This window comes from Geospiza fortis, unplaced genomic scaffold, assembly GCF_000277835.1.
Source record: "Geospiza fortis unplaced genomic scaffold, GeoFor_1.0 scaffold41, whole genome shotgun sequence".
Lineage (NCBI taxonomy): Eukaryota > Metazoa > Chordata > Aves > Passeriformes > Thraupidae > Geospiza > Geospiza fortis.
Genome location: NW_005054299.1, coordinates 6,313,101 through 6,323,479, shown reverse-complemented (window position 1 = coordinate 6,323,479; position 10,379 = coordinate 6,313,101). Strand labels below are relative to the sequence as shown.

The window sequence follows — 10,379 nt, the reverse complement described above, 5'->3', positions numbered from 1 at the left end:
CGAAGTCTCAATAAAGTCTTTTCCCATTGAATTGGACTTTCAAAAAGAACACCACAAATAAGTTTTCATTCAGTAGAATCAATCAATCAAACCTGGCCTTCCTCAAACACCTATAACACAGTGGTCATGAGAAGTGCCCTATCACCAGGAATGATTACCCAAGGCTGAATTAGTTTTGCTAGACAAATTCAGAGAACTTTAACATATCTTCCCTTTGCTTTGACTTGAAGGGAAGATGTTCTCAAAGCAAGGTGGTAGCAGTACCTCCACTGCCATTAAATCACCACATTTATAACCTAGTAAGAATAACATTTAGTAAAAATTATGAAAAAGAAACCTTTCTTATGCCTGACACAACACATCCAATTCATACAAATAAATAAAGATAATTAAAAACAACTTTTCATATTAAATCACATCAATCTAGAACTCAAGAGACTGTATTTTAAGTATGTGCACTGACCTTTTTCATCTTCCCATTCCCACCAATCCCCCTGGCCCCTCATGCATGAGATTTAGAGAAGTATGACTCTGAAATTTCCACTTTATTACTGAATACATTTTCTCCCTGAGCTACATTCAATTATCACTGCTTGTTCTTTTTGGGAAAAAAAACCCTACAGATATTGTTTTGACTGAACTGTATCAATTTTTACCATTAAAAAAAAAAACGAAACAAGGGCATGATGAAGTTCTGATCCCTTCTTAGGAAGCATTATAGAAATGTTAACCAGGATAAAAATTAAGCATTTGGCCTACACTGGTTTTATTACTGAAGATCTCATACACAAGCCTGAAAGAATATGTCTAAAGAATTCTATCCTGAGCATATTGCCATGGTCTGAGTAGGATGTTGAAAGTTTATTTTGTTACAAGTAAAACACAGGTATCTACCAGAGCATTCAAGTTGCAGATAACCATAAAGCCTATGTGATTTTCCTGTAAAAACCCTAATCCTGTGAAAGGATATGCAATCTTAACACACACACTTTGATCATTGTAGCAATAGAATCATAAAGAGCTCTAGAGAACTACAAAAAGAATCTTAGTCTTTCACCAGAACAAGTATTTCAGAAAAAAGCCACATTTTTATCTGATTCTTAAAGATAATCTGTTGCCCAGACACTAAGAGCTGACAAGATGCACAGCAAATCTCTGTTGACAGCACCTTTCTAGGATAAAAATCAACAGTGAAAAAAAGGGTTTAAAGTGAAAGGAATGGTGACAAGCCTAGAAAAATATGCCTTTATAGGGAATATATTATATTCTAGTTGTATTATCCATAGAACTAAAATGTCCTAGTGATACTGCAAGACTCTACCATGCAGTAAAACACCTTTCCATTACTTTCCATGCCCTAACAAGATGATGTAGAAACAATTCCAAATAAACCAGAACAACCTGAAGTAATCATCGCTCTGACACATTTAATTTGAAACAAGTCCAAAACTCCATCTAATTTTACAGCTGTAGTTACTACAGCATAAAAATTATTTTCAATACACTGTCCATAACATCACCATCAATTATGTGGCAAATAAAGAAGGTACTAGCTTAAACATTAAATCAGTAATTAAAATGGAGCTTTTTAAAGTATTTTATGGTCTAAACCAATAAAAGAGTACAATATATAAAAAACACCAACACTGGCATTTTGCCTAAACCTGCTAAAAATAACCCAGTATTGGTACCCAACATAATCTTAACATGTTTTTACTCCAGAGCAACCCAAACAGTTGAACATTCAATCAGAAGGATGAACAAACCCACTGTGTGCAGAATGGTCTCAATTTTGAAATGCTGGTAATGCCAAAGTAATGCCTCGTCCAGAAGTACCAATTAAAGGTTCATAACACCAGCAGCCACTGTAACAGAATGTAATTTTGTGCCTCCTTCAGTCCCATGGCAGAGCTTCACAGTCTAAAGCATTTGCTCTGCAGCCCATTTCCATCTCATCCCCTACTGAAGAAGGAACCAGGAATCCTACTGCTTCAAACCAGCATAGAATGCAAATAGGTTAAAAAGCTTTTCACAGCTCTGGGATGTACAGCAGGCACCAGAAGATTTGACATTGCAGCCTGTAACAGCACTGGTCTATACCCCAAAATATTACCTTAGGCCTCCCATCGTGTATCTTTTCAAGAGAACACAACAGATTTTTATGGTTTAACAAGATCACTTTTTTTAAAGAATGTCTCAGACTGGTTCATTCTGAAATAGTCATTGAATTACCTGCTGCACATATCTGTCAGTGGTTTTCCACATGTAGTAATACTCAATGATGCTAGTCAGCGACTTCCAAGGGAGCTGAAAAAGTTTGTTACAAGTTAAACTGGTTCCAAGAAATTACAATGTCCACTTCTTATTAAACACGTTAAAATCAAGTATAGTTGATACAAATAGTAAAACCTGAATGTGTTAAATAACTGCATTAGAATCCATATGCAAACAAACACATATTGCAATTAATAATACACAACCATTAACAAGGATGCAGAATTATGGTATCATCCATCCAAATCTAAATGTAATTTATTCTGTTTAAGCCATATAGTTAAACAAAATGATCAAAACAGAATGCAGACTTCCATCAGAAAACACAAAGTTTTATCTCTTTTATAAAGAGTGTCCGTTGGAGAATAACGTTAGGACTAAAAGAAATCATCTTGACAAAACTGTGCTCAAGTCTCATGATAATTTTACTCTTAAAAAATACAAAGGATACCATACATAGCTCAGATTTTTCATGTCCCATAACAACTCAGTTGCTCATACATTACCACTAGTTTTGCATAAACTCCCACATGCTCTCAACTATTATCAAAAAACAAAAGGATGCGAGGGACAAATGTTACCCTGAGCAACATGAGTGATACTGACAATAAATATTTCACAAAAATCTCTCTACAAACAAGGTACCTTTGATAATGACAATTATTTTGGGTGCCCAAGTTCATCAGTAAAATAAAAATGTGTTAACCTAAGTGTAGGGGAGAAAATTAGGCAATCATTTTTAATTATCACCAAATAATCTATTTAACTCCACAAGGTCTTTCTATAATTTAAATTAGGATGTCTCATCCAAAATTTATGCAATTTTTCTTCATAACTTGGAAACAGTACTAATTTGCATGTTATATTTTCTAGAGGCATGCATTAATGCAAATATTATCTGCTTTCTAGAAACAAGGATAATGTTTAGGAGGTTTCAGAAAATACAGGTGTGGAAACTGATCTTTCCAACCTGACTGACCCCACTAGGCAGCTTTCTGCATGCTTTAAGCCCAAAAAAAGAGTTTCCTGCAGCTTTAGTTACATTCCTAAAACACCAAAGGAACACCTTCTCAAACTCCCTCTCCCTGCGTGCAGGAGCTCACTAGTTTTTCAAGCTGCTTGATTCAGGTCCAGGGTCAGAAGTGTTCCACACTGTTTGAATCCCTGAACATTTACATTTGATCCGAAAGCAGCAGTGTATGAAGTGCTTATGCTGATGTCTCAATAGTAACACAATTCAGTTTCCTAAAATCCTTTTGCTTTCTCAAGTAAATTATGCCTTGAGAGAAATCTTCCCTCAAAAAGGCCAGTGACAAGATGATGTGTTTGGTGTGAGGTGACAGATAAAATGGTTCTCAGCCTTCAGGTCCAATTCCTCCTGGCATCCAGGTGAAATGCTGTCACCCCAACTACCTGCCATTGACAATTACTACATTTTAGCATATCCATATTTATTTTACTTTCTGAAAATTTATTAGCATGTTCATGCTACAAATGTTTGTCATTTCTCTAGAAAATACTTTAATCTGTTTTAACAATGGCTGTGACACCATTATATTCATTCACTCAGTAGGCATCTACAATTAAGGGAAAGTAATTAAGATGCTTGGACCAAATAACTGTATTCCTTTTATACTTTGATTCAAAACTTGGAAAAGGTGCTTGGCAGACTGAGTATGAATAACCTGCATACCATTTACCTATGCACTTAATGCTCTGAACTGCCAGTTAAGCTGTGAACACCATAGAATAAATACATTGTCATTACCAAATTCCATTATTGAAAGAAGTAAATATGCTCATCTGCACAACATTTTCGAAGGAGAAAATCAGCAAAAGCTATCAGCTCTACAAAAACAGAGAGAGGGGAGATTTAAATTTCTTTAGTTTCTCCAGGCTAAAAATAGACCAATCAAATCAGCAAGAAAAAATTAGGATTATAAAGCATCCTAAAATGAACATGGTAATTTTAAGGCATGTTTTCATAATTTTCTAAAGCTGGAAAATGGTTGCTCCTGCTTTCTATAAACAGTCCCTATTCTTGATTACCAAGGCCTTTCCTGCCACATCTGAGATGTAATAGTTATAAATTTGTGAAAACTGTTGATAATGAAAAACTAAGAATTAACAAGTATAACATCTTTATCTTACTGTTAGGGAAATAGTTACATTCGGAGAACATAGAATATCCATTCTTTTTCCATTCCACTGCTCTGGGATGTGAAATAATTCAAGCACATCAAGTAAATTGAATTAGTTTATAAGGTTTAGCTTGATTAGGATTCACACAGAGTCTTAAAGATAGAAGAACCTCTCCTACAAGAGTCAATGAGTCAACAGGTGATGAAAATTATTATTTAAAAGCTAGATTGATAACTTGATTACAATTGAGCAACTCCTAGCCATGAAAAAAACATAAAGACCTTTACACCATTTAACTTTATAACAATCTTGTTTACTAACAATTTAGTGTTTGTAGCTTAACACTTGAGCTGCACTTTGAACATCAAATGGTGGCAGTTCCCAGTAACTGCTGGAAAAGTAAATGAATCTGCCCTTTACAGAACTGTCATGTAAGGCTGCAATTGCAGCAGCTGTGCCTTGCAAATCTGGGGCGACACAGAAAAGGCAACTCCTGTGGGATGTAATGACTCAGGCAGGTACTACATCACCCTTCTGCTTCAGCAGACTGCTACCAGCCCCTTTCTGCCACGCAACATGACTTTCTTGCCTGTCCTGTGGCACCACTGCGTGACTGCTGAGGGTGGAGTTTAATCTCAGACACTGCAGATTTCATTTTATCATTAGATCCTACCTGGAGACCCAAACAAGTTCACTCGTACACTATCAGCCCGTTATCTTCTTTGCCCTTGCTCTTACAACACATCTAAGAGTACTTAGATACTGATCAGAAGTAAACTTATCAATGGCTTACCACTGAAGAGAGGGAGGATAACAGATGAAAGTACTATGGTGGAAAATCACTGCTTACATGCTAAATAGTTCTACCTACCTCACCTTGCAGAAACTTTTCACACATCCGAGATCTAAATCTTGAAGGACTATTTTCGATGATTACTTAAAAAGCAAATGTGTGTTTTCAAATCCCTGCACTTTTAGATTGCTACATAGGAAGTGAGAACACATAAATTTTACACTAGAGAAATTAAGAAATCCTAAGACTACACAATGGCTAACATAACCGAAAGATTTCAAATTACATAGAATTAAATAAAGACTGTGCACTGTTCTTAGTACCATATAAACTGAGATATAAAATACATGATCTTCTAAGGATGTTTTTAAAATGACATTTTTCCAAAGATTAAAAAAAAAAAGTGACTAAGATTAGATAATATCCCTGTTCTAACTAAAATAAGCTATAATTAATTTGTGCCCCACATCCATTTGTGCTGCACTCTGACTCATGGTTAAGGTGCCCTCAATAGGCTATGCAATCCTGTCACCAGATCTGGATTTGTCTCCTGCTTTGGGAGGTGACCAGGGCAAAATAGCTGCATTTTGGGAAGGAAGATTTAGTGAAAGAGGGAGGGTATTGGGACAAAATTTTATCAGGGTATCCAAGACAAAATTTTAAGATTCTAAACAGCTTCTGTTAAAGTCATCCAAATATCTAGCATTTGAATATTACAAATGCAGAAGCAATTCTTGCGACATGTTACTACACTGCACCACTTTAATGCAGTAGTAGGTAACACAGAAATTATACAGAAAATAAAAATTACCACATAGATACCAGAGACAAGGCTTCTGCATGCTTGCTCACAAATTGTGTTAGGACACAACTTGTAAACAGCCAATAAAACATGTTATATGCTCAGGGCATTTTCAAAAGCCAAATATCATATATTAGGAACTATTTAATTAGAAGACATAGCTCCTGAACTATTGTACACTTACAAATGAGACCCATTTGTCTGTATAAGAAATAATAAGGAATGCAGTTTACCTTAAGATTTCTTTTCTAAAATATCTATAAATATTGTTTTTCAATAATATTTTCTTGCACTTAAAAGAGCTGTTTCAGCCATGACGCAACGTTCAAACTTATGTCATCAATGTAATGAACATTTTCTCCCTTAGGAATCTCAAAATTAAGCATGCAGATGTAATACTTCTATTAAAATGTCAGTTCTTTAGAAAAACAATAGCCTTCACTTCCCACCTGCATTCAATTACCTGTTCCATTTCAAATCTGTGAAAATTAAGGAAAGACAGCTCATTGCCAATCCTCCTCCCACTGTCCTGTAAGGACTTCTGTCTTGTAAGGACTTCTACATTTACCCTACAGTACAATTTTTTCCCCCTCACAAAGACTATTAATAAACTTCTGCAAAGAAAATTTTAAAATCTGAGTTCTCAGAGTCATGCAGAATGAGACGAATGTGAAAATGTTTCAATCGACTTCAGTCTTAAATAATGGAATTCCTTTGGTTCAAATCTTAACATTTTCATGAAGCCCAACTTGAACATGGTACAACAGAGGAAATATTTTTCCTTGAAAGAAAAGGGCTCTCCATAAAATGTGAAAAAATTGCAGCAAATTACTAGCAATTCTAGCAATCGGTGTTAGAATCCATTTAATTTCATTACTCTGCATTAGAATTAGCAAATTAAAGGTTTACTGCCCCATAGTCTGATACTTCAGTACAAAAATGATTGTAGTCAGAACATATTGGAAAACATTTCTTTTACTTTTCAGAACTGCCGAAACATCTAATATGTCAAAACAACTCCCTGTAGTACATTTTAAAACCTATCTGAATACAAATTTCTCTCTGCTAATCATAGTAGGAAACCCCAGCTTTCCAAAAACACCCAGGGGAGTCAGCCACGTAGCTGCTAATGAATTTCACTGGAAATTGTGGAAACACTCTACAAAGCTCCTGGACCTTTTTCAGATGCTTGTAAGGTCCTTGTAAAAATCCTTTTTGGCGTGTCTCAGCATGAGACATCCTACCTGATATTAGACCACTAAAAAGATTATCTTCTGTCACCATCTTTCCAAACAACAGCATTGAACAAGAAAGCATATTGACTTTCAGCCAGATAAAATGTATAGATATGTTAATCACATGTGTCAGCTACACAGATTTCTCCCCTAGCTAAACCTCCCAAACCTACAGAAAGCAGCTATGCTCAACCATGGCAAAACACAGCTACAGGAAAGGGCACTGCTTTCATACTTACAAAGTCTTGTCGAATGTCATTGAAGTCCTTGCCATACTTTTCCAAAGCCTCTTCAAATAAGCTAGCTTCTGATGCTGACCACTCCTCCATTTCATCTCTGCACAAGACAGGCCCCCCCAGTGGCACCAGAACACCGATGGCACTGCTCAGATCATAGTTGTGTTTATGCAGTGTGTCCATTGCGTGAAACTGGCAGGGACAAGGACAGAATGAAGATGTGTTTAAATAGACATTAGTCCATCTCAATTAATGCAAATTCAATATGTTATTCTTCATAAACTAAGGAGCCTCAATTAATGGTAAATTTAGAATCTATCTTGATATCGTATTTTTCTGCTGTGGAATATGAGGAAAATAAAAGGTTTATTGCTTAATCTGGGAAAGGAAATACCTTGATAAAATGTTTACCAAAAATGACATTAGTTTATTAGTTCCTGAAAATTACTAGCAAACATGTCTAAAAAACCCTTTGTTGGCAGAAACTGGTTCCAAGAAACCCAATAAAGACAGTGGCATGTATTGACCGTGGGGACATTTTCAATTAACAGGAGCTCTAAATAATAACTAAACAGCTGCTCAGACATCCATGAGCTCAATATTCTCATTGTTGGAGGAGGAAGACATTTATTGTTTTCATTATTATCATACTGAAAGAGCAGCAAGATTTTTGTCCCTTTGCTAAACACTGTTATCACAGACTGGTAAATAAGGTTTCTTCGGTTGATTCCCTCTCTGTTATAAAAGGGAAAAACAGACAACAAACAAATTAGAACAATCTTCCCACTGTAGGTAACACTGAATGCTCCCATTTTTAACCAGTGATGGGGAATATAAAAAGTAAACAAATCCAGCTGTTGGGAAAATGAGCAGCACACAAGAAGCATTTCTGACTCAGCATCCCCAAAGACCCCATCAGCTGTGCTATAGGAGGTATCAGAGCTGTAAGTGTGATAATGTCTGGGACTCTCTATCAGTCCCCTCCCAGTGTGTCCCACCACAGTGCTGAGCTCCACACGTAGCATGCAAGCTCTCATAAGGCCCCAAACCCAGCTATGAGAAAACCTTGCAAGGAAGGAACACTCCTGCATTATGTGTCAGTGGAGCAATTCCAACTGAGCTTCTGCATAAAAATCTAGTGCAAATGGATTTTTCTTGGTTTTTGCCATCTTCTATCAATGACTATTTCTTTCTCCAATGTTTACTGTAAGTCTTTGAGTGCTATCAAGAACGAGATTCTGGAACTGTTTTGTCTGCAAGAAGCAATGTCACTATTATCCTGCAGTGTATCATTTTACTTATGGTTCAATCAAATTCACCAGCCTAGAGAAAAGCCATTGTTAAAATCAAGTATTGCATTAGGAAAGAATGTAACATAATGCCTAAAATCCATCAGCTTCACACTAGAGAATGTACATTGAAATCACTGATTTATTGCTTACCATTCAGGCAATGAGTAAACCAGGTCTAAAGATTGAAGTCTTACAGTAGATGTGCTACTGAGGTTTAAATCTTTGTTTAAATTGCAGCCCTCATCGAAAAGCAGTACACACAGAGCGTTTTCCAAGCAGCTGCTGAATCCAGATCTATTCACTGATACCAACTTTGATAAAAATGACAACAGAAGTGAATACATCAGAATCTTGCCCTTGCTTTATGTTCATTTTTCATCTATAATAAACTCCTGACTCCATTACGCTTTTTTTGATATTACTAAAGAAAATATTTATACTGAACTCTGTGGATAAGTACTGCCTTCACTGAGATGTCCTGTGACAGAAGACTACTGACAAGTTCTTTGATAACAACTCTGCCTTCTACAGGCTTGTCAGCCCTGACCTGCAACAAATTTCCATACTACTATGCAAATTGCGGCAGCAAAAGCATGAGAAGCCTGAAAGCATTGGTAGATGCTGAGAGAAAAAGTCCTGGGATATCTTCTTTTTATCTGCTTTACCTGAAAAAGCAGGAGGCTGGGAGACCTGGCATTGCCTCTCCCAAACAGGAGCCTGAAGGACAGAGAAAGAGCCACCCTTCCCAAAGAACTCTTACCCAGAGCATGCTGTCCAGCACAGACACAGGGGCACATCAGAGGAAAAGTGTCAGCCATGCAGCTAAAAGGCAACTTCAAATCCAAATACAAGCAGGTAGAGGAAGAAACTTTCCACCAAAAGCTAAGGAAGGGCTGCATGGAGCTGGAAGAATGGGCACGAGAGGGAATCCTGCAAGCAGCCACACAACACAGCTCCCAAACCATCGGCCATTCCAGAGTGAGCTGCCTCCATCAAAGCACTCAAACTGGAAACTGAGTGTGGATTCTCCAATTCAATCATACTTTAAGTGTGATTACCTTAGGAGACACATATATGGAAGTCTAATAAAAATCATTAAAAGGACACCATCCAAATTGCAAAGGAAAAGACTGCTCATATTTTCATTTTGAAGAGACATCCAATATCAGATTTAGGTCCCTACAGTTAGGTCACTTAAGCTCTTCTGAACAAACCCAGCACAAGGAGCAAGTGATGCCATCAGCCTACTTTGCTTTAAATGGCTTTCATGGTGAGTATATGCACTATAAAGTATTTAGGAACCTGAAACAGAAGGTCTTCCAAGTCTCTTTCTCTTCTTAGAGATCAATTTTCGTTATGGAATAAAACACTGCCTTTGAGAAGGCCAGAAATGCAAGTTTTAGTTGGTTGTCTCACAATTCTTTACCACTGTAAGAGAAGCACCTTATCATCTAAGAAGGTAAACACACATTGTTTCATGTCTTCAGCAGGGTTTTCTAAAAGCAGGGGCTTTCCTATCTTGTCTCTGTTTTCCCATCTTACCTTCCCTATGTTTTCAAAATAAAGGAGCCTTAAAGCAGCCTCTCAGTTGTTATTCATCTGCAA

The 10,379-nt window shown here is 36.8% G+C and overlaps 1 protein-coding gene across 2 annotated transcripts in view; it reads right to left on the bottom strand.

Annotated features, from left to right (window-relative positions):
- The window catches only part of MTA3 (metastasis associated 1 family member 3), a 140,185-nt gene that overhangs the window by 61,028 nt on the left and 68,778 nt on the right, over window positions 1-10,379 (bottom strand). For both annotated transcript variants that reach the window (XM_031059739.1, XM_014308016.2), the window contains exons 9-10: window positions 7,486-7,674; window positions 2,233-2,307 (exon numbers count right to left, since the gene is read on the bottom strand). In XM_031059739.1, coding sequence (XP_030915599.1) covers window positions 2,233-2,307; window positions 7,486-7,674 — 264 coding nt within the window. The remainder of the gene's footprint in view (window positions 1-2,232; window positions 2,308-7,485; window positions 7,675-10,379) is intronic.